Source organism: Sphaerodactylus townsendi, linkage group LG03 (genome assembly GCF_021028975.2).
Source record: "Sphaerodactylus townsendi isolate TG3544 linkage group LG03, MPM_Stown_v2.3, whole genome shotgun sequence".
Classification (NCBI taxonomy): Eukaryota; Metazoa; Chordata; class Lepidosauria; order Squamata; family Sphaerodactylidae; genus Sphaerodactylus; species Sphaerodactylus townsendi.
The window spans coordinates 2,561,970-2,589,806 of NC_059427.1; the positions used below are offsets into that span (position 1 = coordinate 2,561,970).

Below are 27,837 nucleotides of genomic sequence, written 5' to 3' on the forward strand. Positions count from 1 at the left end.
GGCTGATCTCAGAGTTTCTAGAACTCTGGGACTTTTGTCCCAGAGATGGGAGCACATTCAAACAATGCACACTTTCCAAATATGAGCACAAACCAATCAGCACTGCACCCTCCAAGAAATTCCCAAAATGAAATCATGTCAGACAAGAGACAAATCTGAACGGAGGGTGACCTTATACCTTCTCTCTACTACTGTTGATTAAAGTGAAGAGAAGAAGACCAGGTTTTATACCCTACTTTTCTCTACCCCAAAGAGCCATGCAGTGGCTTACAAATCACATTCTCTTCCCCTCCCAACAACAGGCACCTTGTGAGGAAGGTGGGGCTGAGAGAGTTCTGAGAGAACTGGGAGTGGCACAAGGTCACCCAGAGGGCTTCATGTGGAGGAGTAGGGACTCAAACCCCTCTCTACAGATAAGACTCCACAGCTCTTAACCACTGCAACACCTGCCTTTCCACAAGAAGTTTGCATGATCTCAATTCCTGCAACTATACCGAGAATTTCCTTCTAGTTGTGATGATGGCCGTGAAGAGCTGGCTTTCAGCATTTGCCGCGGGGAGGAAGAAGCCAGGACTTCAGCTACTGAACCTGACAGTTCAAAGCTGCTAAGTCTCAGACCTTTAGCCAATAAACAGACCCTGGATTCTTGATGAGTAGCATTTATTCAAAGGCAACGAAGCACCCAGCTTGAGAAAGCAAGTTCTTGTCAAGACCGGGGGGGGGGGGGGGATTTTCCAGCGGATACGCTACCCAGGAGTTGATCACCCAGTCAGTATGCAAAGCCAGGAACGCAGACACACAGTCACAGAAGAAGTTCCTTTATTGCTATACTCAGTAACAAAGTGCTTCGTCAGGCAGAAAGGGGTTCCAAGGCACACTCCCCTGCCTGTTCTTTACAACGTATACACAAAACGCTCTGCCAGAGCTGGTTTTTCTGAACCCCTTTATCCCCCACAAGTTTCCCCTCCCATTTTCCCAGAGAATGTGTCAAAAGAGTTACTTTGGGGCTAAGGCAGTGGTGGGATTCAAAAAGTTTAACAACTGGTTGTTTACAAGCACCATTTTAACAACCGGTTCTGCCGAGGTGGTGCGAACTTGCTGAATCCCACCACTGGGCTAAGGCACGCCAAGGTCAGCGATAGGGATAGATACAGCCACCTGGCTCACAAGAGCCAGATCCAGTTTCTCTTAGGAGTAACTCACCAGGGTCAGCCAAGTTATCTACAATCCGCGTTAAGCCATAAAGATCAAGAGAGAGAGTAAAGGCCTATTACGTATAGCAGACTGGTTGCCTATGTCTTGCAACACTGAAGCGAAAGTACCCCTCTGTCACCCAGATCCTATCTCTAGCAATATAAACTGCTGCAAAAAGCAATAAGCTGAGAATGCCCCTCAATCACTAGGCGCAGTTCCTGACAAAAGCAGACCCTCAATGATTTTTGGAAGAGGTTCCAGTTGGGGCCAGGACAGCTAAGGCCCAAAGGCAGCAAGGCAGAAAAAGGACTGTAGCCTCTTCCAGCTTGGCTTTTGTTACGTAAGCCCCCCACTTTTCCCTGGAATATTCCATATTTAAGGACACAGCTGTCCCAAAGGAGCCCCAGAAAAAGTTTCAGATCATCCCAGATATCAGCCCCCAGAAGGCCTCCCTCCCTCTTTTCTCAGCAGGTTTTGTGATTCTGGCAAACGAAGATGCATGAAGAAGTGAAGAAGACATCCTTTGAGGATATTCCTTGATCATTCTCTTCACATAACCATGAAGGTTCCTCACTTGCAGCCACCTCATCTGGGAAGGAAACACTCTCTTGGGATCCTCTTTACAAACTCTCCAGCCTTTCATCAGCCGTAAGGCCTTCAACCGTTTCCACCACCATCTGCATTACGTTCCTGGCTCCTTTGGCTCACACAAAGAGAAAGTGGTCTTTCTTATATGGGGAAGGAAAGAAGCACAAGGAAGAATGTTTTCGGAACAGTGGAAAACTGATCAAGGCCACATTCCCCACCAGTCTAAGGGGGACAGAAGCCATTGCAGAAGACAGACGCCTGTACTTTAATCGCTGGACACTAAGCATCTTCCTGAGGGCCTCCACACCCCCTCTGGCTCCAGTGGTGATCACAACACAGGCCTCAGTTGGCCCAGGCAAGCCAGGGTGCTTGGGTTACATTACACAGCCATGCTGAATATTGGTTTTGCTGCCACTCTGACATCTCAAGGCTTCCACAAGGCAGAAAGTAGCAGAACAGGCCTGTTGCTCATCAACATTTTCATTCACGCCTCATCCCAAAGGCAGAAATTTGTACTATGGAAGCTATGAAAGTCCCTTACCCAGAGAGGCCACACTCCTGTAGTTCTCCAGCATGACGTCCTCATAGAGAGCACTTTGGTCTGGATTCAGCAGTGTCCACTCTGCCTCTGTGAAATGCACGGTCACCTCCTCAAAGGACACCAAAGTCTGAAAGAAAAGCAGATTCCCTCATTAGAGGGCAGGTCAGGCAGAGACAGCTTGATGGAAGGGGACATTCTGTGAAGGTTAAGGACGGAGAAGTCAGCTTGTGTATAAAGAGTGCCATTGAGAGCCTCTTCCCTGGGCCCTTCAGTATCCACTGCAGAAGAAACCCCGCCCCCTAAGAAAGCTGGAAGGTCCAGTCTGTCGCCCATTTGTCTCCCCTACCTGGACAGGTGGTGCAGCAGCTGTTCCTATGCCTCCGCAATGAGAATGGATCAACAGTTTCTCTTCACTCCCTGCAAGGGAAGGAAAAAAAGAATATTAACCTCCACTTCCTATTCTGAGTGCGTGAGGTATACCTGACACACCCACATTCCCTTTCCCTGGGTATGCTCAAAAAGTGCTGTAACCCTTTCTAGTAAGTAGTGGTGGAGGCAGAAGAGAAGCAAAAGGTACCTATGAGCCTCGGAGGGTGGGGTGGGGGGCTGCAAATGCCACTGATACATTTCAGACTTCTGTGATCCTTGTCCTGTGAACACTGGAGCTGAAAAATGTGACGGCATCTCAGCTGGTTCAGACCAAAGGCCCAGAGATGCTGTGTTCCCTCTGGCTGAGCCATTTTATATGCCCTGGATTCCAGGTTGGCGGAAGAAAAGGATTGCGGGCAAAACGAGGTTGGCTGCCATCTCACTGTCACATCAGGCCAAAAGAACAGACCGGAAATGAGTGCATCTGGACACTGAGGGTGCTATCAATGAGTGTTCATAGCATCTACTGATTCACTAATGTCACATCTGTGGCACATTTTGTCTAGATGTCGCTTCAACGTGGCATCATTTATACCCGAAGGTCTTCCCCACACCCTGGCAACCCCATCCTGCATCCTATTTCCTACAGCAGCGAGTCAATGGTCCATGAGCAGAAAACACATCTGCCCCCTGTTCCTGGCCCCCAGCAACTGGTTCTCAGAGCTATGGTGGGCAGAAAAGGCAGGTTTTGTTTATTCACAAGACTGAGGAGCTTGGATGAGATTTGTCTGCCTTTTCTTTTGAGCCACCTTGCATCTCTCTAATGGAAAAAAGGAGGCATATGAATATTGTAATCAGTGTGAGGAACTGCATGAATTTGTCTAATTCCCTTTTACAGGCATCCCAGCTATTCACTACGGAGTGCCATAAGTTGAGTCAAGACCCATTTCATTTTTTTCGTGACTCGAACTCATACCTGTTACGCCTTGGACCTTTAATCAATAAACAGACTCTGGATTCTTGACATGTAGCGTTTATTGTAAGGCAACACAGCACCCAGCTTCAGAAAGTCAGATCTGCCCAACCAGGCTTTCCTGGGTCCCTTTATCCTCACCCAGCCCCCCCTCCTGCTTTCCCAGAGAAAGTGTCAAAGGAGTTATTTAGAGGCTCTGGAACCTCAAGGTCGCAAGAGAGATCGTTGCAGCCACCTGGTTCGCCTCCCCGCTCAGCCAACAGGCACATCCTGTTTCCCTGAAGAATGGCTTGCCAGGGACACTTAGCCTAGTTATCTGCAATCCATGTCAAAACTATAAACGTCAGAGGAGAAAGGAAAAGAGATAGACCATTTACATATCAATCAGGTTACAAAGGATACATAACGTTCATTCCTGATGCAACCCATCAAACTACTGCACGCCCCAATCCCATCCAGGCAGAGTGAGTCCTTACCAGGTGAGCTGGCATCTTGGACTTGCGTCTGGGCTTGCTGTCCTTCCTCCAACAGACCTCTTTCCAGCACAGAGAAATTTGCTTCCATCTTCATGGATGGATCCCACGTCTAAAACAGCATTAAAAGAGATGAGTAAGAGGTGGAATGGAAGATACCAAGGAAGAGATCCTACCCAAGACTCTGTACATGTCTATCAGCAGAGTTAGAAGAGGGGTTTTTCAATGCTGGGGAATTACCTGGAGGGGACAGATATTCCTTAGAAGAAGGGGCTGCTGAAGCAGGTCATTAAAACCTCCCATTTGGATAATTAACAATGGACAAATATCAGGCACAGAAGTTTTAGGAAAAGGTCCGTATTGTTGCTTGAATTAGATATAGCTGGAAAGAAAAGCCCTCACCTGTTCTGCCCGCCTCTTCTCCTCGGCCTGACTCAGGAGGAAACCTTCGGCCAGGGCCACCGCTTGGGAACTGGTCTCTGGCCCACATCCTCTCACCCAGCACTGCATTTCTTTGGGCAAAATGGACAGGAACTGCTCCAGCATCACCAGGTCCAGGATCTGCTTCTTGGAGTGTCTCTCCGGTTTCAGCCAGAGGTTGCAAAGTCCATGGAGCTGGCTGCAAACCTCACGAGGCCCGTCGGCTTCATGGTAGCAGAACTGCCGGAAGAGTGCGCAACGTATTTCTGAGTTCAGGAGCTCCTGATCCCGAATCTCTGGCACAGCTCTCTCCCAGAATGCAACACCACTCATAGTTTGGACGGAATGGGGGTCTTTCCTCACTCTCTTGCCAAGTCCAGGTCCTCCTGGGTCCTGCTCTTCCATCTCCTTCTTCATCTACTGAGTCACCTGCAACATTGAAAAGATGACTTTACTTCACTTGACCACAAAAAGAGGTTTCTCTGTCTGAGGGTGTTCAGTGGGGAGCAGGTAGCAGCACGGAAGAAGGAAAAGAGAATGAAAAGAGAAGGGTGGATCAGAGCACAAGATATGCCTGATTGGTTCTCTGGGCAAGTTAAGTGTCTCTTGCTCTTTAGAAACAGTGTAAGTTTTTCCCTGTTGACTTTGGGTCAGGCTGTCCTGGTGGCTTTGGATGGCTACTAAGCATGTCAGGAGATATGCCCACCCAAAGTCAAAGCGTAGTGCTAGTGTAGGGCAAGTGTAAATCTAATTCTATTACAGTGGGATTGAGTCAGGGGTGTGTTTGGCGCATGAAACAGAGAAGAAGGGCGGCTGCAATGAGCTTGGGGCGGGGGGGGGGGGGGGCAGCAACCCTGCCAAAGGCACAAATTGCCAGTTCCAGGTTGGGAAATTCATGTGAAATACATGTGAACAAATCCATTGTAATTCCAGGTCCTATCTGGACATTCATCATTGTCAAGAAATCCTCTGGGGAGGTGCCCCAAAACCTACCAAAACACGCCAATCTGCACCAACAGCTAGAAGTACTGCTGAATTAATAATGTTACTACAACTCTGTTAAGCCTCACATTTTAATGTATTTAAACAAGATAAAAATTAAAACTTGAAATTCTGATTACAAGGCTTTTCGTGGCATTAATTTCCCCACAACCTCAACAACCCAAAATATTCCATCATCGTGCAAGGTATAAACAGATCAAAATATCTACATTTCAATATGAGTTTCTCATAAATCTAAACCAAAATAATTAAGAGAACAGAACTCACAATATTGCTTCTTGCATAGGCCCCAACAGAAAGACTGGTAAATATAGGGGTTGGGTCAGGGGGTGCCCACTGACTCCTCCCCCCCTTTCTCCCTCCCCCTTAAATAGTGTTGCATGGCTCTCCACCTTTCATGGCTCCTGGAAAGTGAGACGCTTGGTGAGGCACCACTGGGGGGGTGGGGGGGGGGGGGAGGTTGTTCCGGTCTCTGTCCTGAATCCACCACTTCATGGGGCTGCTAGGGACCAAAAACCGAATTCCAAAACATGAATCCTCATGGATCAGGACGATTTTTGCATTAGGTCACCCTACATTAACTACCAAATCGTAGGACATGTTCACAGCCAAAGTGCCCTGCAGAAATCAGGCGTCCACCGTTTCGTGGCACTGCCACAAGCCAAAAGCATGGTCCTAAGGAATGGATACTCAGGGGTTTTGCACTGGGTCACCCCAAACCTGCCATTACATCTCTGTAGGTGAACACCCACAGTCAGTACCCCCAAAAAACCCTGATGGATCCAGTGCTTTGTGGAGTTGGGCCCACTGTCTTTGCTTGCTTGAATCAGGTCAGGGACCGATGTCTCCTGGGCTTGCCAGATGGGGGCCTTTACTCTGCGACTTAATCCAACACCCAGCACTGCTGACCCAGTAGAGATCCTCAACTCTGGTTCATCATCTTGGGGAGCCTGGAAGCCTCCAACTTGGAGGACCAGGACTTCAAAAGGGAGGAGGAGGAGAGAGAGGGAGGGGCGGGGCTCTCCCTCTCCTGTTTCCCAAAGAACAAAGGAGGCGGCTGCATTGCATTGCTTGGGATCCTGATGGAGCCTGGCTGCCAAGAAGCAGGGGAGGATGAAGGGGGGGGGTCTCACCAAATCTCCCCCCCCCCTTCTCATCAGCCTCTAAAGGAGACAAAAGGTCCCTTTCACATTCAGGTCTCTTGCAGGGCTGTTTTGCACTTAGAGGGTCTTTCTGGCAAAGGGGGAGGGGTGTGAATTGGGGGGAGGGAGGGAGGGGCTGTTTTCCCTATTCATTGCTCCCCCCCCCCTTCCTCCGGCCCTGCCTAGCAGATCCTGGCCCTACATGTCTTTTCTCTACCCTGGAGACCCTCGCCTCCCCCCCCCCCACCCCAGAGCTCTTTGCAAACTCAGCCCCCCCCCCCCGGGTCTCCATGAGCCTCGTTTGCAAAGACACTGAATGCCCCAGAGAAGATTGCATTGCCCAGCCCCCCACCCGCCCCCTTGACTCACTGGGAAGGGGCTGCTGATCGCGCCGCAGAGGCCGAAGTTTGGGATCTGAGGCCAAACTTTGTCAATCCTTTGCTCGCAGCTGGGGAAAGTGCCTGTGCAAAATGTGGTTCACTCCCACATCTAGCCCAGCTTCGGCGGAGGTTGCAACCGTGTTTATGAGCAGTTGCAACAGGCTAAACGCATCCCCGTTGCCGAGGTGTGGATGCATTGAGCCGGTGATGTTGGAAACTTTGCAAAGAGAGGCCAGGGAGGAGAGGAGCCTGCTGCTTGCGAGTCATGTCAGTTTGATAGGGTTTGCTGTGACTCTCCCGCCTCTTCTGTGCTTGCCCCATATCTCTGTAGTCCAGTCTCTCCCTTCTGCAGAGGGCGCAGCATTTCTCCTGGCTCAGCAGATTTGCTTTCCCATCTCTTTACTGGGCAGAAGATGTGGCGTGCTGGAACCCAGATCTGGATGAGGAGTTTGCATGCCATTATGGAATTCCACAATAATGCTAAGTACCAGGAGGATACTTTGATTGTGTGGGTGGGTTTGTGGGCGAGGTGAGATATTTAGCATATTAAAAGACTGCATTTGCTCTATAGTGGATTGGCTGGAAATGAGTGGCTGAGGGATACTTCAATTTTAATTTTTTTTAAACCAGGGGTTGTATTTTACAGAAAGACTCCAGAAAGTGGAATAGAAGTGTAGCTTTCTGGCCGTAGATGGGTGCTCCATTGCAAATATCCAACGCCTCCCCACACTCGGACTCCTAATCCCTTCCCTCCTTCTCCTATCCCTGCCCACTTTGAGCTGTGATGTGATGGTGATTTGGGGGAGACTTCATGCAAAAATCAGGAGAATCCACAAGGATCTGTTTTCCAAGCAGGCTTTATGCCACCGCATAATTCACGGTATGTGGGATGCGGGATTATTGTGTTCGTGACATTTTGCTAATGGCTGGAGTTGTGAAGGCGCTGATGATTTTGAGGACCTAATTTAGTGCAAAAAATCATGAGAGCTATGTTTTCAAGCAGGTTTTTGCGCCATCATGTGCCACAGAGCATGGATGCGGATTGTTGGTGCTGTGCCCGCAGACTAAGACATGTTCTATAGTTTTATGGTGGTTTCATTTCACTCCACTATGATGGTGACCCTGAGATGGCCTGGTGCAAAAAATCTTTGTTTGGTCGTGATGGGGGAGGGCGGCCGCCCATAAGTGTGGAGGGGGAACACAGATTTTGCCCCACGTTCCATTTTCCCCAGCTACACCTCTGCTTAGAAGGTTTTTTTTTAACCCTATGGAATTATCTGGATATTCCCTAGAAGAAGTGGCTGCTGAAGCAGATTATTAAAACCTCTCATTCAGATGGACAAAATACTGGGCCGAGAAGATTTAGGAGAAGATCAGACATTATTGCTTGAACTGCATACCTGGACAGAAAAGCCCTCACCTGTTCTGCCTGCCCCTTCTCTCAGCTTGACCAAGAGTGTCCTTCAGCCAGGGCCACCGCTTGGGAGGTGGTCTCCGGCCCACATCCTCTGACCCAGCACTGCATTTCCTGGGGCAGGATGGTCAGGAACCGCTCCAAAATCATCAGGTCTAGGATCTGCTTCATTCCTCTGGCTCCAGCCAGTGGTTGCAAAGTCCATGGAGCTGGCTGCAAACCTCTCGGGGCCCATCGGCATCATGGTAGCAGAACTGCCAGAAATGTCGGCAAAATACTTCTGAGTTCTGGGTGTCCTGACCCCGAATTTCTGGCACAGCTCTCTCCCAGAATGCAACACCAGTCCCAGCTTGATGGGATGGGGTCTTTCCCTGCTCTCTCTGCCAGGTCCTGGTCCTCCCAGTCTGCTCTTCCATCTCCTTCTTCATTTACGTTGGATCACCCAGTAACATTGAAAAGTGCCATTATTTCACTTACTACGTAAAAAGAGGTTTCTCTGTGGGTGTTCAGTAGGGGAGCAGATAGAAACATGTCTGAAGGGAAAGAGAATAGAGACACATGGTGGATAAGAACGAAATGTGCCTGTTTGGTCCTCTCTGAAATTTAACTTCACCTGGTTCTTAAAGATTACTTTGGGTCAGGCTGTTCTAGTAGTAGGCTTCCCAACGGTACTAAGTGGGTCAGGGATACGCTCCACCACAGGCAATAGGGTCCTTCCCCAAGTGCTCGTTTATATGCATCAACCCCCCCCCCCCCCCGGGCCTGTTGTTTTTTTAAAAATTCAACACACCACCAACAAAACACCATTTTCACACATTTTTTAATACTTTTCTTGTGCTGAAAGAAACCACAACCACCACCGCCACCACATCCCACAACCAACCCCAAGCAAAACCCCACTTTGATGGTGGAGCAAAATTGGTGCCTGAAAGGTTGTGAACCTCCAGGTGGGGCCTAAAGCCCCTCCCCAGGTGACAGAGATCAGTTCCCCCTGGGAGAAAATGGCTGCACTGGAGGGTGGACCCAAGAGTGTTATACTTCCCTGGGGCACCAGCTTCCATCCCAAAGCAAGCCTTTTTCTGAATCTACCCACGAATGTCCAGGAATTTGCCCTCTGTTGGTTGGCAACCCGACAACGACTCTGGCTGAGAATGATCCTAGCCATCTTCCCTTCCGCAATCTAAATGCATATCCTCCACTGGCTTATTTTGAAGGATGTCTTCCACCATTCTGGCTGCTGCAAGTGTTTTCTCCTGGGGTGACTATCTGAAGCCCTTCCTGCAGAAGCAAACCCTCCCTGGCAAATCCTTTCAGTGCTGTGTGGGTCTGTGAGCCCTCAAATCACACCTATCTTATGGTGACCCTGTAGGGTTTTCAAGGCAAGAGGTATGCAGGGGTGGTTTGCTGCGCCCTGTCTCTACATTCCTGTAACGTCTGCTTCTCTAAGCAACATGCCCTATTTCTCCTCTGTCTTTTTGTCCTATTGGGGAGGGTCGCCATATCCTGCTTGGGAAACCTCTGAGGTTTTTGGGACAGAGCATTGAGGGGACTTCAGCACAGCAACAAAGAATGTACAACAGTAATTAACACGTACCAGTTTGGGTCTGTTTTCTGATTTTGGTCCACCCAGTCCTGTAAAGATGAACAGACTCTAAGAACATAAGAACATAAGAACATAAGAACATAAGAACTAGCCTGCTCTAAGAACATAAGAACATAAGAACTAGCCTGCTGGATCAGACCAGAGTCCATCTAGTCCAGCTCTCTGCTACTCGCAGTGGCCCACCAGGTGCCTTTGGGAGCTCACATGTAGGATGTGAACGCAATGGCCTTCTGCGGCTGTTGCTCCCGATCACCTGGTCTATTAAGGCATTTGCAATCTCAGATCAAGGAGGATCAAGATTGGTAGCCATAAATCGACTTCTCCTCCATAAATCTGTCCAAGCCCCTGCTCTGCTGTGCCCTGGAGTGACGTCTGTTCTTTCTTTTCAGGAATTTCTTGCAACCCTTGAATGCGCGGCTGTACAAAGAGGCCAAACCCTTCTGGGGCAACTTCAAGCCCTCCAATCACTCTGGAAAGCATCACACAACATCCATTGTGAAAATTCACAATCATCACAATACAGACTAATAGCCAATTAATAATATAAACACATATTTTCCCATCCAACAATCAGCATAAGAAAATTTCACAGATGTATTATTATTGTTGTTATTGTTGTTGTTGTTGTTGTTATTTTATTGATACAAAAACAGTTATACACAGCAAACAAGATCAATATGCTGGATTTTGTATTACATCACACGTCGGACACTTCCCAAGCATCTAGGACTGTGTGGACGATTCACTAATACGCGGCAGAGCCGAATAGGTGGCCTTGGCAGCTGGACATATGGTGATTTTGTCAGCCACCATTGTTTTAAGTCAGCCCAAGGTCTTTTATTATTATTATTACCGATGATTGTGGACCGCCTCTTACCCTGAAGGAAAATAGAGGCCAGCGGCTTAATGAGTAGTTTTATAATAGGAAATCAAATAAATAAACATAGCATTGGAACATGCCCAAGTGCTTCAGGCCTTTTAACACTCGGAGATTGTGTTCGTTTTTCCTCCTACGGAGCAAATTCCACCCTTAGCCCCCCTGTCCCTGCTTGGAATCAGCACAGGGACTGGTGTCTCCTTGGCACACCGGATGGGGGCCTTCCCTTTTTTCTGCCATCCAGCACCCAGCACTGCTGACCCTGAAGATATCCTGCTGCAACTCTGATTCATAATCTCAAGAAGGAATCTGGGGGGACCCCCCTGCACATACTCAGGGAGTAAAAAAGCAGCCAAGGACGAAAGAGGATTTGAGGGGGGGGGGCTCTCCCTCATCCACCCCCACCCCCCAAGGCCAAAGGAGAGGGCTGCATTGTTTGGGATCCTCATGTGGAAGGACGGAAAGCCCTGCTCGGGCCAGGCTGCCAAGAAGTAGAGGAGGCTGAGGGGGCTTCCCCCAAATCTCCTCCCCAGTCTAGACTGGCTAGGACATCCCTTTCCTATCCATGACCTGCGCTCCTCTTTCTTTGGGGGCTTCTTTATTTTGCACAGAGCGGCTCTTTATTCTGGCACAAAAAGTGTGTGCGGGTGAGCTGGGGAGGTCTTTTCCCACTTCTCTGCTCACCCCTCATAAGAACATAAGAACAAGCCAGCTGGATCAGACCAGAGTCCATCTAGTCCAGCTCTCTGCTACTCGCAGTGGCCCACCAGGTGCCTTTGGGAGCTCACATGCAGGAGGTGAAAGCAGTGGCCTTAAGAACATAAGAACAAGCCAGCTGGATCAGGCCAGAGTCCATCTAGTGCAGCTCTCTGCTACTCGCAGTGGCCCACCAGGTGCCTTGGGGAGCTCACATGCAGGATGTGAAAGCAATGGCCATCTGCGGCTGGTCTGTTAAGGCATGTGCAATCTCAGATCAAAGAGGATCAAGATTGGTAGCCATAGATCGACTTCTCCTCCATAAATCTGTCCAAGCCCCTTTTAAAGCTATCCAGGTTAGTGGCCATCACCACCTCCTGGTTCACCCCTCCCTCTTGGTTCTGCCCGATCCTGGTCCTACATTTCACCCCCTTCCTCTGCCCCTCCATGTGAGGATTTCAGCCCCAGAGGCATCATTTCCCCCCCCTGGAGACCTCCTTCTGAGCTCACTCCCCCAGCCTCTTTGCTCTCTGCTCGGGGCTTTGCCCTCCCTTATGAAGGCGGGGTGGGGGGTGGGGGGTGGGGGTCCCTCTGCAGACTCACCCCGTCTGAATGCGCCTCGTTTGCAAAAACACGGAATGCCCCGGAGAAGATCCCAGGACTTGGGGGTCCCCACCGCTCCCTCCGCCCCTTCCCGGGGGCGGGGGGGTGGCATGCACGTCCCTTCTCGCCCAGACTCCTCCTCTGCAGCCGGCCTCTCGCCCCTGAGAGCAGCCCCTGAGCAACCCCCCCCTCCCCGCCCAGAGGCCTCGCCCAGCCCCTCCGCTGCTTCCCCCCCCCCCCTCCTCTGCAAATCTCAATCACCCGTCCGGCCTCCGCAATGCAGGGAAGGGGCTGCATCTCACCCCCGCCCCCGCCAGGCTTGTGCAGGGAGGAGGGGGGGAGGAGGGGCGCCAGGGAGCAGACCCCCCCCTCCCCCCCCCCCCCGCTTTGCAGGGGCGGCTCTCCTGGATCGGGGCCTCGACCTCCCCACCCCTCACTCTCGCTGATGCTGACAAGGCTGCAGCAGCGGAGACCCTCAAAGGCCGCTTGATCTCTCTTTCAGAGCCCCTCCCTCCCTCCCCCCGTCTTCCAGGACTCTCCCCGGCCTCTGGGCTTCCCTCTTCTGTGGGGCAAGGGTCTCAAAGCGTATCATCGCCCTCCGTTAGGTGCAAGCGAGCGCTCCCACCCCCTGCAAAACGGGCTTTGAGCTTCCTCGGGGAAAGGAGGGGGGGGGGGAGGGAAGGAATGGCTGGAGGAGGCCAGAAACAATCTGGGGAAGGGGAGAGACCCCCGCCCCCCATCCCAGCCTCGCCCCATCTCTTGCCTCGGGAAGTGCTGCCTTGCCTGCCTCTCCTCACCCCGGAGTTCAGCTTCCGAGAAGTTTCTTTCCCCCTAGAAATTGGGGGGGGGGGGGGTGTCCCTCCACATTAACCCCAACCAAAGGTGGGCTGATTCAGAGGCTGGGGGAAACGGACCTGAGACCCCAAAAAGCTCCGTTTGTTTGAATCCATCTCCACTATTAGCACTGGAAAAGATTTGGGGGTCCCTGAAAGCCACCCCTTGTCCCCTGGGTCCCCGGGCATCCTGGCTTTGGAGATCCTGGCTATGGGTTCACCCCAATGATGTCCATTACAGGAAAGGTGATGGCTGAAGAGGGAGGCAGAGCAGACTCAGCCTGTGGGGCAGAACCACTCCTAAGGGCGTACTTGCCAGACAGACATGTGTGGCCACATGTCCCCGGGTGCCACCAATTTAATCGTGTGGGGGGGTGCAAAATCACCCCCACACCCTTCGGGCAGAGAGGCGCCCCCGCTCGGCGCTCCTCCCTATCTGGTCAGGAACGGGCACATCCACCCAAAGGCAACCTCCCCAGGGAACGAGGCACCGAGGCGGCCACCGATGGAGTGGAGCCCCTTTCTCTGCACCCTCACACTGACTGCCCTGCAGCGCTGTCTCTGCCCTGCAATCATGCAAGCAGCAGAAGAGCCAGGTTCCGTCCAGACGCTTTCTCTGGCTTGCCAAGAACTGGGCAGGGGGCATTACTGCCCAGCTTTTCACTGCCCCCTTTCTGCATGTGACTAAGAGAAGCCCCCCACCCACCCACCCCAAATGCACAGTGGCACTCATCAGTATTGGCATATCAATCCCAATGACAAGCGTTGCTCTCTGGCCGCCAATTGGCCATGCTGGCAGGGGCTGATGGGAATTGTAGTCCATAACATCTGGAGTGCCAAAGGTTTGCCACCACTGGTCTAATCTATCTATCTATATATATATATATATAAATCAAACCGTGAGTTTGTCCCTGATGGTCTCCCTCAGAAGCTGCTGGACAGATCGCCCTCAAATTTTCACAGGATGTCCCTCCCCGTTCTGGGCAGGTAATCGGACCTTCACATCACCGAAAGTCCATACCTGAGCCAGGTAAAACGTTTTTTCCTGGCGCACCAGGCCATGAAGCTGTCTGTGTTTAACTGTCACCCTTAGAATGTTCGTGCAGCATGTCTGTTGCCTGAGGGCTTGGTATGAGGGCTTAGAATGTTTGCGCAGATGGCCACAGATGAGCAGTGAAAACAGTAAATAGGCAATACTGTTAGGTAATATGAGTGGAAGTGAAACACATACCCACTTTGCCGTGTGAGACGTCAGGTGGGGTTCCCCCCCTCACACGCAGGTAACTTTCATTCTTTGTGCCTCACCCACTGCTACCACACCCACTCTCATACACATCCAGCTCATCCCCCAAACCTCACTCTGCCCTCCCTCACATCCAACCACCACTTACCCACTTCCTCACCCATATTCGCCACAGCTCTCTTTTACTAAAAGCGAGCTGGAGTTTCTTCTCTTTCTAAGAAGAAAATCAAGGGTGGGGCTTAACCAACACTACTGGCTCGCTTCTTTTGCACATTGGCCCTTTAAGAACCCAGAGAGCTGGCTCATCCGGAAGCACCTCACCACCCTGCCTCTACTGCCTGACTGGGATAGCCTCCTTGCCCCAGTTCTGCCTTCCCCAAGCCAGGACTGTGCGTGTCAACCAGCCTCACGGACAGTGGGATTCGCACTCTGGACAGTTCCATTGTGGAATGGAAAGGGTTACCTTATACTAAAAAACCAAGACACCACCATATAACAATGTGAATTGAAAAGGGAAAGAGGGATTCCATTTGACCACCCCAAAAGGCTATGCTGCGGATCATTGGACCTGCATGGACATCTTTGTGGGTTGTGGACTGTGATTAGAAGGACAATTGCCACGGCAACGCGTGGCCGGGCCCCCTAGTACTATTATAAGTGATAACTAAAAGAATCTTCCCCCTCCACATTTACGTATTTCTCTCCATCTATACATATAATAAACTAGATTTTCATCTATATTTTACTCCTTATTATAATTCCATTCTCTCTAAAGAGTAAAACATGGAGTCGCATGGCGGAAAGAAAAAAAAAACTTTTCCCCAGAAGTTATATTACTCCTGTCCCTATAGCTCTAAACACTCTATTTCTTAATTCTTAAACAAATACTATAATTTATAATATTGTTTAAATGGCTTCCAAATTTCTTCAAATCTCTCAATATTGTCTTTCAGCCTCCAGGTTAATAAATCCAGATTAATTGTTTCTTGTAGTTTTTCTTCCCAATTTCTCACAGATGGTACTTCTTTCTTTTTCCAAAACGCAATTGCACTGAAACTTCAGAATTTCAGCAAGAAGCAGGATTGATATTGAAGAATTATGCAGCTAGAGGGTACCCGGTGAGACTTTTAGAAAATGTTTGGACTAGGATCACACAGATTGAACGACGGGATTTATTAAATCCTAGTCCCAGACTTCCCAGATCCAGAATAGTATGGTCCCTAGAACACAATGTCATGACTGAGGAGATTAAACGTAGTTTATATAAACACTGGCATGTTATTAATGATTTACCAGGATGTGATTCACCTCCAATGGTGGGCCTGCAACAAACTAAAAACTTACGACAGACGGTGGTCCGGGCGGACTTGTTAAGTCAATCTACAATGCCGCCATTACAGAAGGGGGCACTTCCCGTGTGGCCACTGTGCACAATGTTGTTGCTCAATGCCAACTTTGGAATTAGATATACCAGGCATGAATATACAGTGGAATTTAAAATCATATACTACATGTGAAACACGGTTATGTGTATATGCAATTATGTGCCCGTGTCCAAAACTGTATATAGGCAAAACGACCCGTTTTTAAAAAACCAGGGTCTCAGAGCACAGAAGTTGCATACGCCTAGGACAAATAGAGGCACCACTGGTAGAGCATTTTCAAGAATATGGCCATGGAGACTCAGGCCCAGGTTTTGTGTAATCCAAGAATTTATGAATGACAGATCCGGTGGTGTAGTGGTTAAGAGCAGGTGCACTCTGATCTGGAGGAACCGGGTTTGATTCCCTGCTCTGCTGGGAATTCAGATTAGCCTGTGCACTCCCACACACGCCAACTGGGTGACCTTGGGCTAGTCACAGCTTTTCGGAGCTCTCTCAGCCCCACCCACCTCACAGGGTGTTTGTTGTGGGGGGGCGGGGGGAACGGAGAGGAGATTGTCAGCCCCTTTGAGTCTCCCATAGGAGAGAAAGGGGGGATATAAATCCCAGCTCTTCTTCTTCCCCTCCCCAAGGAAATGAAAAGCCCGTTTTGCAAAGGGGGAGGGGAGACGTTTTGCACCCACGAAGGAGGGGCGATGCTTTAAGGGGCGCTCCCCCCCCCCACTCCGCGCCCCCCTTCGCATTGCACAGAAAGGGGAGCCAGTGAGGCGGAAATCCTAGAGAGGCCGGCTGGGGAAGGGGCGGAGCTGCAGAGGAAAAAGCGGCCTTTGCGGTTTCCGCTCCGGCACCTCCTTCCGGGTGAGTCCAGGGGTGTTTGGGGGGCTGCTTGAGGGAGTGGGGGGGCAGAGTAGGGAAATGTGGGGTGAGTGGAGGGGGCCACAGCAAAGCCTGGGGAGGGGGCTGCTCCCTCTGGCGCCCCTTCGCCCCTCCTCTCTGCACAAGGCGGGGGGGGGGGGGAGAGGCAGCCCTGCATTGCGGAGTCCTGGCGTGTGATGAAGATGAAGGGGGGGGGGGGGGGGAGGGGGGAAGAAAGCAGCGGAGGGGGGGCGAAGAGGAGGGGGGGTTGCTTAGGGACAGACCCCCTGGCGGCAGCCTGTGGGCGAGTGGGACTGTTTCAGGGGGCATAGGAAGAGGAGTGAGCATGCGGCCCCCCCAGCCCCTGTGTGTTCTCTGGGTCATTCCAGGCCTGTGCAAATGCAAGAAGGGGCTGAGTCTGCACAGGATCCCCCTTCACTGGGGAAGGGAGGCCCCTGAGAAAAGAGCTCCATGGGGTCCAAAGGGGAGGTCTTCCAGGGGATGGAAACGACACCTCTGGGGCCAAAATCCTCGCACTGAGCTTGAGGATGGGGTGAAGTGTGGGGCCAGGATCTAGGCAGGCAGCCCCCTGTGCTGGAGAAAGGGGAAGCGGGAGCAGTGAATTGGGAGAAGAGCTTTCTTATTCCCCTCCCCTTCATTCACACACCGTTCCTGGGCCAGAAGGAGCTAGGAGCCACTTGGTGCAAAACAAAGCAGCCCCTGCTAAGATAGAAGAGAGTTGGGAATAAAGACCTGCAAGACCCACGACTAAGAAAAAGGACATTCTAGTCCCAGTGGTTCTCAACCTTCCAAATGCCGCAGACCTCAATACAGTTCCTCATAAAAGTTGTGGTGACCCCAACCCTAACATTTACCCATTTTGCCAGATGGAGAACACTGGATGCAGGTAAGTCTTAGGCTAATTCCCTGTGAAAGGATCATTCAACTCCCAAGGGGGTCCCGACCCCCAGGTTGAGAACCACTGTTCTAGCCACTTTAGACTGGTGAGGCTGGGGATTTGGGGGGGGGGAGAGCCCGGATGGATCAAGGCTGGGGAGGGGCTGGAGGTTTGCGGGGAGCCTCCCCTTCGGCCTCCTCTGCTCCTTGGCAGCCAGGCCCCAGCAGGCCCTTCCTTCCTTACCTCAACATCAGGATCCCAAGCAATGCAGCCGCCTCCTTTGCTCTTTTGAAAGGGAACAAGTGAGGGAGAGCTCCTCCCCCACACCCAATTGAACTATTGGTTCTCTGAATTGTGGGCTACTTTTCTGCTCCGCTGGGTGGAATTGGGGGGGGTCCCCCCAGGCTCCTTGAGGTGATGAACCAGAATTGCAGGATCTCTTCAGGGTCAGCAATGCTGGGTGCTGGACGGAAGAACAGAGTGAAGGCCCCCCTATCTGGCCTTCCAAGGAGCCATTAGTCTCTGAATGGATCCGTGTAACCAACAACAATGGGCACAACCTTTTGCCTTTCCAGTGCTAGTTTTTTGTTTGCGGGGAGTTTTTTATGATGCAAGGAAACCTTCATAGTTTCCAAGTTCAAGGCTTGAATCTCCCACCTGCCTCCTTGAGCCAGACAGCCCAGGTTTAGCTCTTAATTTTGTGGCTGTGGACATGATACATAATTTGATGCTAAATCTGGGGTAATCCATTAAAAAAAAATAGAGGATCCATGAGCATCCATTCATGTGGAGCTCTGCTTTTTCATTGTGGCATTGCCACAAAGCAGTGGATTCTTGATTTTCGCATTGTAGCCTTTGGCTGTGAATCACAGAATGATAGAGTTGTAAGAGATCCCATCAAGTCCAACCCCCTGCAGTGTAGGAACACAAAATCAAAGCACTCCTGACAGATGGCCACCGAGCCTCTCTTTAAAAAACTCCAAAGAAGGAGACTCCACCGCACTCCGAAGCAGTGCATTCACTGTCGAACAGCCCTTAATATCAGGAAGTTTTTCCTGATGTTTAGGTGGAATGTCTTTTTCTTCACCTTGAACCCATGACTTCTGATCCTAGTCTCCGGAGCAGCAGAAAACAAGCTTGCTCCCTCTTCGTCATGACATCCTTTCAAATATTGCAAACATGGCTAATTTCCATGTCCCCCCCAAATTTTAACCTTAGCTTTCCTTAATTAAACAGCCCCAGCTCCCTAAGTCTATCTTTGCAGGGCATGGATTCCAGACCCTTTACCATTTTAGTTACCCTCCTCTGGACACATTCCAGCTTGTCAATATCCTTCTTAAATTGCTGTGCCCAGAGCTGAACACAGTACTATAGGTGAGATCTGACCAATGCAGTTCCAGGAGCCATGGAAGGTGGAAAGCCATGCAACACTATTTAAGGGGTGTTGATGTAGGGTGATGTAGTTGATGTAGGGTGATGGTAGTTGATGTAGGGTGACCTAACGCAAAAATCGTGCTGATCCATGAAGATTCATGCTTTGGAATTAGGTTTTTGGTCCCTAGCAGCCCCATGAAGTGGTAGATTCAGGACTGAGACATGATCTACAGTCTGCCAGTGGTTTTCTTTTGTGCTTTAAAAAAAATTGAAATCATAGGATCTGTAAATATATCTAAATACAACTTTTACCCAGTCCCCTTTTGCACACAACTTCAACGAAGGTGCAGCATTTTTTACAGTCTTTTTGGTCCATTTCCTCCCTTTGGGGCTCCCAAACTGTGAGTGGGTTGGGGAGGGCCATCCTGGAAATACAAAAGAGTTTAGGAATTGAAATAAAAGGATCTTCCCCACACCTGAACACACACCCCCTCCCCAGCAGTGGTGCCTGAGCAAACTTCTCACTTTCCAGGATCCATGGAGGGTGGAAAGCCATGCAACACTATTCAAGGGTGAGTGAGAAAGGAGGAAGGGGCATGGATAGAGTGGGCACCCCCAGACCCAACCTCAACCCCCTATATTTACCAGTCTTTTTGTTGGGACCTATCCAAGAAGCAACAGTGTGAGTTGTTGTCCAGCCCAAAGAATGCTCTTGTGTCATTAATCTTTATTTTCTGTAATGTAGTATTGATTTTGAATCACTTGGATTGTATTTGGTGACAAAAAGTGTACTTGAAGTGTTGAAATAACATCCATTATTTATTGTTTTGGTTTACTGGGTTGTATTGTTTTGGTTTAGCTTTATTAGAAAATAATATTGAAATGCAGATATTTTGATCTGCTTACGTTTTACACAGTGATGAAATATTTTGGTTGTTAACGTTCTGTAAAATTAATAACAGGAAAAGCCTTGTAATCAGAATTTCAAGTTTTAATTTCTATCTTTAAATACATTAAAAAGTGAGGATTAATAGAGTTGTGGTAACATCATTAATTCAGCAGTATTTAGAGCTGTTGGTGCAGATTGGTGTGTTTTGGGAGCTTTTGGTGCATTTCACCCAGTGGTGGGATCCAAAAATTTTAGTAACAGGTTCCCTCGCCAGCCCCCCCTCAGCAAAGGGGGCAGAGGTGCACCTAGGCAAACCTGAGCCCTGGGCAAAACCTGAGTTGGATGCCCCCCCCCCCCCCCATGGGCAGCCACCCCACCACGACCCCAAAAATTTTTTTTGCACCAGGTCATTTCTAAATCGTCATCGCATTATAGAAAATGCCCCAACTCACAAATCTGAACACAGCAATGGTGAAACACACAGGTTCTTTGATAGAGACGGGTGAGATAAAAGGTACAAAAGGCTGAGAATCCATGAATTGCAGGACCTGAAAGGGATTAACCCAGTTCAGGGAGTTACATTATTAGTCGCAATTGCTATATGGAACCTTCACGTTCAAAGGCAGGATGCCTCTCGGGGAGGCGAGGGCGTGGAGACGGAAAAGCGGACCCGATTAGTAACCCTCTCTCGGCACACACAAATAATTAGTAACCCACTCTCGGGAACCGGTGAGAACCTGCTGGATCCCACCTCTGATTTCACCCTAGGATTTCTTATCAATTATAAATGTCCAGATAGGACCTGGAATTACAGTGGATTTGTTCACATGTAGAAAGTGACTCCCTTGGGAGGTGGACTCTGTGCCTTTATGCCCCGGCCTCCCCAGGCTCCACCACAGAATTTCCAGGAATGTCCCAACCTGGAACTGGCAATTTGTGCATTTGGCAGGTTGTTGCCGCCCACAGCTCCTGTTCATTGCAGCAGCCCCTGTTCTCCGTTTCATGGAAAAACCAGACCCCTGACTCAATTCCACTCTGTACTAGCATCAGATTCACACTTGCCCTACACTAGCAGGAGACCACTTTGACTTTGGGTGGGCATATCTCCTGACATGCTTAGTAGCCATTCGAAGCCACAAGGACAGCCTGACCCAAAGTCAACAGAAAAAAGCTTGAAATGTTTTTAAAGAGCGAGAGACACTTAACTTGCCCAAAGAACCAATCAGGCATATCTTGTGCTCTGATCCACCCTTCTCTTTTCCTTCTCTTTTCCTTCTTCCGTGCTGCTATTTGCTCCCTACTGAACACCCCACAGAGAGAAACCTCTTTTCATGATCAAGTGAAGTAAAGTCATCTTTTCAATGTTGCAGGTGACCCAATAGATGAAGATGGAGATGGAAGAGCAGGACCCAGGAGGACTTGGACCTGGCCAGTCAATGAGGAAAGACCCCTATCTCATCCAAGCTGGGAGTGGTGTTGCATTCTGGGAGAGAGCTGTGCCAGAGATTTGGGGCCAGGAGCTCCTGAACTCAGGAGTACTTTGCCAACGCTTCCGGCAGTTCTGCTACTGTGAGGGCGATGGGCCCCGGGAGGTTTGCAGCCAGCTCCATGGACTTTGCAACTTCTGGCTGAAGCCAGAGAGACACTCCAAGAAGCAGATGCTGGATCTGGTGATCCTGGAGCAGTTCCTGACCATCCTGCCCAAACAAATGCAGCGCTGGGTGAGAGGATGTGGGCCAGAGACCAGTTCCCAAGCGGTGGCCCTGGCTGAAGGTTTCCTCCTGAGTCAGGCCGAGGAGAAGAGGCAGGCAGAACAGGTGAGGGCTTTTCTTTCAAGCTATGTACAACAATATCTGACCTTTTCCTAAAACTGTCATGCCTGATATTTGTCCAAGTGGTAATTATCCAAATGGGATGTTTTAATGACCCTTCTTCTAGGGAATATCTGTCCTCTCCAGGTTATTTCCCAACATTGAAAAAAAAACCCTCTTCTAGCTCTGCTGAGAAATGTGCAGAGTCTGGGAATGGGGTAGGATCCCTTGCTTGGTTTCTTCCATTCCATCGCTTACTCATCTCTCTTGTTGGTATTTTAGACGTGGGATCCATCCATGAAGACGGAAGCAAAGTTCTCTGAGATGGAAAGAGGTCTGTTGGGGAAAGGACAGCAAGCCCAGACGCACGTCCGAGATGCCAGTTCACCTGGTAAGGACTCACTATGCCTGGATGGGATTGAGGCACACGGTAAAAGACGATTGGACAAATTCCTGGAGGCAGTTCCTCACATTGATTACAATATTCATATGTCTCCTTTTTTCCATTCGAGGGACTCAAGGTGGCTCCAAAGAAAAGGCAGACAAATCTAATCCAAGCTCCGCAGTCTTGTGAATAAACAAAGCCTGCCTTTTCTGGCCATCATAGCTCTGAGAACCAGTTGCTGGGGGCCAGGAAGAGGGGGCAGACGAGTTTTGTGCTCATGCTTGTTGGAACATCTGACTGGCCGCTGTAGGAAACAGGATGCAGGAGGAGGGATGCCAGGGTGTGGGGAGGGCCTTGGGGTGGAAACGATGCCACGTTGAAGCGACATCTGGCCAAAAACACAGATGTGACATTAGTTGATCAGTAGATGCTATGAACACTCCTTGATAGTACCCTCAGTGTCCAGATGCCCTCAGTTCTGGTCTGTTTTGGGGGCCTGATGTGACAGTATTATTCCAGACAGCATTATTTTGGCCATAGTGGTTTTTTTCCCCACCAACCTGGAATCAAGGGCATATAAAATGGCCCAGGCAGAGGGAACACAGCATGTCTGGGCCTTTGGTCTGAACCAGCTGAGATGCTATCACATTTTTCAGCTCCAGTGTTCACAGGGCAAGTTTCACGCATCACAAAAGTCTGAAATGTGTCAGTGGCATTTGCAGCCCCCCGAGGCTCATAGGTATCTTTTGCTTCTCTTCTGCCTACTTACTAGAAAGGTTTACAGCACTTTTGGAGTGTACCCAGGGAAAGGTTTCACAGGCCAGGGAATGTGGGTGTGTCAGGTATACCTTATGCACTCAGAATAGGAAGTGGAGGTTAATATTCTTTTTTGCACTTTTCCTTCCCGTGCAGGCAGTGAAGAGAAACTGTGGATCCATTCTCGTTGCGGAGGCATGGGAACAGCTGCTGCACCTTCACTCCAGGTAGGGGAGACGAATGGGCGACAGACTGGGTCCTCCCTGCTTTCTTAGGAGGGCTTTTCTCCCGCAGTGGATACTGAAGGGCCCAGGGAAGAAGCTCTCAATGGCACTCTTTATACACAAGCTGACTTCTCCATCCTTAACCTTCACAGAATGTCCCCTTCCAGCGTGCTGTCTCTGCCTGACATGCCCTCTAATGAAGGAATCTGCTTTTCTTTCAGACTTTGGTGTCCTTTGAGGAGGTAACCGTGCATTTCACAGAGGCAGAGTGGACACTGCTGGGACCTGACCAAATAGCTCTCTACAAGGACGTCATGCTGGAGAACTACGGGAGCGTGGCCTCTCTGGGTAAGGAACTTACATAGCTTCCAAGGTACAAATTTCTGCCTTTGGGATGAGGCATGAATCAAAATGTTGATGTGCAATAGGCCTGTTGTGCTACTTTCTGCCTTGTGGAAGCCTTGAGATGTCAGAGTGGCAGCAAAACCAATATTCAGCATGGCTGGGTAATGTAACCTCAGTATTCCGGCTTTTCTGGGCCAACTGAGGCCCATGTTTTGGTCACCACTGAAGCCAGAGGATGTCCAGAATCCCTCAAGAAGATGCTCGGTGGGCCAGTGTAGTGTAATGATTAAGAACATGTGCACTCTAATCTGGAGAACCAGGTTTGATTCCACGCTCTGCCACTTGAGCTGTGGAGGCTTATCTGGTGAACCAGATTAGCTTGTGGACTCCAGCTGGGTGACCTTGGGCTAGTCACAGTTCTTCGAAGCTCTCTCAGCCCCACCCACATCACAGGATATTTGTTGTGATGGGGGAAGGGAAAGGTGATTGTAAGTCCCTTTGAGTCTCCTTACAAGAGAGCAATCCAAACTTGAGTCTCCTTACAAGAGAGAAATCCAAACTTATCTTCTTCTTTTTAGTTGCCAGCCATTATAGCACATGTGTCACCCAGGCAACTCCTCTGACTGTCCTCTGGAATGGCTTCTGTCTCCCTTAGAGAGTTTGTGATTGTGGGCTTGATCAGTTTTCCAATGTTCCATAAAAAATTCTTCCTTGGGTTTCTTTCTTTTCCCAAATGAGAAAGATCACTTTCTCCCTGTGTGTGTGCCAAAGGAGCCAGGAATGTAATGCAGATGGTAGTGGAAACGGTTGAAGGCCTTACAGCTGATGAAAGGCTGGAGAGTTTCTAAAGAGGATCCCTGAAGTCGTGCCCGCGGGGTCGCAAGGAAGAGGCGAGACGCAGAGATATCATCTGGTGGAGAGAGCCAGCAGCAGGAAGCGGGATCCGTGATCCTGGCTACTCTGCCGTGTGCTAGTCCCTGGCACCTTTTATTAGGGTTTCATTGGGGGCGTGTAAAGGGGTCAGATAGGCGGGAGAGTGGGAGAGCGGGAGAACGGGAGATCATCATGTGATGCATGATCTCATCGGGCTGCTACGTGCAGGAGGAAGCATCCGCGTCCGGGTCTAATCCTCACCTGAGGGCAAGAGCCCTTTTGTCCCTTTGTCTGGGACACCTGGTGACCGCGAGTCAGGTAGTTCATGACCTGTGACTCACGGGGGAACGGGGGTTGGGGGAGCGTGTGCGCCCAGAAGGCCGTAGCCGGCACCGGCATTCCAGGCGCTCTTTCTACGGTTCTGCTGGGTTCGCGGGCTCACCCCTACAGATCCCAAGAGAGTGTTTCCTGCCCAGATGAGCTGACTGCAAGTGAGGAACCTTCATGGTTATGCGAAGAGAATAATCAAGGAATATCCTCTAAGGCTAAGCATTTCTGCTTCACTTCTTCAGGCATCAAAGTTTGGCAGCATCACAAAGCCTGCTGAGAAAAGAGGGAGGGAGACCTTCTGTGGCCTGAAGTCCTGGATGTTCTGAAGCTCCTTCTGGGGCTCCTTTGGGACTGCCGTGTCCTTAAATATGGAATATGCCAGGGAAAGGTGGGGGGCTTACTTAATAAGAGCCAGGCTGGAAGAGGCCAAAGGCCTTTTTCTACAACTGTCGCCTAGATGCCTTTGGGCCTTACCTGTCCTGCCCCCAACTGGAACCTCTTCCAAAAACCATGAGGGTCTGCTTTGAACTGTCAGGTACACTAGGCAAAGTCCTGGCTTCTTCCTCCCCACACCAAATGCTGAAAACCAGCTCTTCACGGCTATCATCCCAACTAGAAGGAAACTCTGTATAGTTGAGACCATGCTAACTTCTTGTGGAAAGGCAGATGTTGTCGTGGTTAAGAGCTGTGGAGTCTAAGCTGTAGAGAGAGGTTCGAGTCCCTACCCCTCCACACGAAGCCCTCTGGGTGACCTTGGGCCAGTCCCAGTTCTCTCAGAACTCCCTCAGCTCCACTTTCCTCACAAGGTGTCTTTTGTTGGGAGGGGAAGAGAATGTGTTTTGTAAGCCACTTTATGGCTCTTTTAGGTAGAGAAAAGTAGGGTATAAAACCTTGTCTTCTTCATTTTAATCGACAGTAGTAGAGAAAAGGTATAAGGTCACCCTTCCTTCAGATTTGCCTCTCATCTGTCATGATTTCATTTTGGGAATGTTGGGGCCCTTGGAGGGGGGCAGTGCTGATTGGTTTGTGCTTATATTTGAAAAATGTCCAGTGTTTGAATGTGCTTCCATTTCTGCACTGAAAAAACCCCCAGAGTTCTAGCAACAACATAAAATATCTTATAGGATGTAGTTTGTTTTCTTACCCTGTGACTGGGGAGGAAGGTTTTTAAAGGGGGCAGAAAACCAGAGTTTGTGTCCCCTTTCCCCGAATTGGGTATATATATATTGGGAGGTACCAGAACAAAGATAATTTTGAGCTGTGTACCAGAGCTGTTCCTTGAAGTGTGTGCTTAAAAATACCCCATGGTGAGGATGTCTGTCTCTGGAAATTATTTTGGGAAAACTGGCAAGCCTCTTTCTGTTCTTGTTCAGAGTTTGCTAAAAAAATACCCCATCCACCATTCCACCTTGCACTAACAGAATCTTTTTAATCCAGCAGGAGATGAGCAATGGAATGAGGGCGATGAGAAAATGCAGAACCTATTGCTAGATCAAATCAGCAATGATGGTCTGAAAGGAAATTTCAGGAATCCAAGTGGACGTAAGAGGCAGAAAGGAAGTCACGTGGCCAAGAAGAGGGTTAAACTGATTTCTCACCAAGGGCAGAATTCCCATGAACCAATGTGCAAAGTAGAAGAAGGATATCAGTGCTTAGAGTGTGGAATGAACTTCTCAGATCAAAACCAATATGAGATCCATTTCTCACCAAATTCAGATATCTTTCAACACCAAAGGACTCATTCAGGAAATAAATCATTAAACTACTTAGAGAGGGGAATGACCTTCTCTGGTAGAAGAAAAGGTAATGTACATATTCCAAAGGTCAGTATAATGAGGCCATGTAAATGCTTTCGGTGTGGAAAGTTCTTCAGCTGCAGATCAAAACTACTTGTGCACCAAAGAACCCACACAGCAGAGAAACATTTTGAATGCTTTGAATGTGGCAAGAGATTCAGTCGTGGCGGCAATCTTCACCAGCATCAAAGAACTCACACAAAGGACAAACCTTTTGAGTGCTCCAAGTGTGGAAAGAGATTCAGTTGGAGTGCAAGTCTCCAATGGCATCAAAGAACTCACACAGGGGAGAGACCTTTTGAATGCGTTGAGTGTGGAAAGAGATTCAGTCACAGTAGTACTCTTCAACGGCATCAAGGAACTCACACAAAAGAGAGACCTTTTGAATGCTTGGAATGTGAAAAGAGATTCAATCGTAATGGCAATCTTCACCAGCATCAAAAAACTCACAGAAAGGAGAAACCTTTTGAATGCTCAGTGTGTGGAAAGAGATTCACTTGGAGTGGAAGTCTCCAACACCATCAAAGAACTCATACAGGGGAGAGACCTTTTGAATGCTCAGAGTGTGGAAAAAGATTCAGTCACAGTAGCACTCTTCAGCGGCATCAAGGAATTCACACAAAGGAGAGACCTTTTGAATGCTCAGAGTGTGGAAAGAGATTCAGTCGGAGTAGCTATCTTAAAGAGCATCAAAGAACACATGCAAAAGAGTTTCCTTTTGAATGCTTGGAATGTGGCAAGAAATTCAATCATGGTGGCAATTTTCACCAGCATCAAAGAACTCATACAAATGAGAGACCTTTTGAATGCTTAGTGTGTGGAAAGCAATTCAGTCTTAAATACACTCTTCAACAGCATCAAGGGACGCACAGAAAGGAGAGACCTTTTGAATGCTCAGTGTGTAAAAAGAGATTCAGTCGGAGTAGCTATCTTAAAGAGCACCAAAGAACTCACACAGGGGAGAGACCTTTTGAATGCTCAGTGTGTGGAAAGAGATTCAATCGGAGTAACACTCTTCAACGGCATCAAATAATTCACACAGGGGAGAGACCTTTTGAATGCTCAGTGTGTGGAAAGAGATTCAGTCTTAAAAACACTCTTCAACAGCATCAAAGGACTCACAGAAAGGAGAGACCTTTTGAATGCTCAGTGTGTGGAAAGAGATTCAGTCAGAGTAGCAATCTTAAAGAGCATCAAAGAACTCACACAGGGGAGAGACCTTTTGAATGCTCAGTGTGTGGAAAGAGATTCAGTCGGAGTAGCTATCTTAAAAAACATCAAAGAACACACACAATGGAGAGACTTTTTGAATGTTCAGAGTGTGGAAAGAGATTCAGTTGGAGTGGAAGTCTCCAACGACATCAAAGAACTCACACAGGGGAGAGACCTTTTGAATGCTCTGAGTGTGGAAAGAGATTCAGTCAGAGTGGCCATCTTCAACAGCATCATAGAACTCACACAAAGGAAAGACCTTCTGAATGCTCATTGTAAGGCCCCTGTCCACTGTCAGATCATTCAACCCAGTTTAATACACAGTCTTCTGTTAGGGATTTTGGAGAACCCTCCCC

At 49.3% G+C, this 27,837-nt stretch overlaps 5 protein-coding genes across 5 annotated transcripts in view; 2 read left to right on the top strand and 3 right to left on the bottom strand.

Annotated features, from left to right (window-relative positions):
• The window catches only part of LOC125428839 (zinc finger and SCAN domain-containing protein 32-like), a 665,212-nt gene extending 658,122 nt beyond the window's left edge, over nucleotides 1-7,090 (bottom strand). Inside the window, exon 1 of the mRNA XM_048489538.1 lies at nucleotides 7,072-7,090. The gene's annotated coding sequence lies outside the window, so the exon portion shown is untranslated. The remainder of the gene's footprint in view (nucleotides 1-7,071) is intronic.
• TAP2 (transporter 2, ATP binding cassette subfamily B member) overlaps nucleotides 1-27,837 on the top strand; it is a 1,062,867-nt gene that overhangs the window by 291,374 nt on the left and 743,656 nt on the right. The gene's annotated exons all lie outside the window — the stretch shown is intronic.
• LOC125428531 (zinc finger protein 708-like) overlaps nucleotides 1-27,837 on the bottom strand; it is a 1,111,878-nt gene that overhangs the window by 122,644 nt on the left and 961,397 nt on the right. The window lies entirely within an intron of this gene.
• The window catches only part of LOC125428560 (zinc finger protein 420-like), a 469,229-nt gene that overhangs the window by 34,559 nt on the left and 406,833 nt on the right, over nucleotides 1-27,837 (top strand). The window contains exon 3 of the mRNA XM_048488869.1: nucleotides 21,120-21,566. Within this exon, the coding sequence (XP_048344826.1) occupies nucleotides 21,132-21,566 (435 nt within the window). The 5' untranslated portion in view covers nucleotides 21,120-21,131. The remainder of the gene's footprint in view (nucleotides 1-21,119; nucleotides 21,567-27,837) is intronic.
• On the bottom strand, nucleotides 1,433-5,992 carry LOC125428819 (zinc finger protein 75D-like). The gene is made up of 5 exons (XM_048489496.1): nucleotides 4,541-5,992; nucleotides 4,142-4,250; nucleotides 2,670-2,740; nucleotides 2,324-2,450; nucleotides 1,433-1,922 (listed from the first exon to the last, which is right to left on the bottom strand). The coding sequence occupies exons 1-5, from the start codon at nucleotides 4,973-4,975 to the stop codon at nucleotides 1,852-1,854; spliced, it is 813 nt and encodes a 270-aa protein (XP_048345453.1). The 5' UTR covers nucleotides 4,976-5,992; the 3' UTR covers nucleotides 1,433-1,851.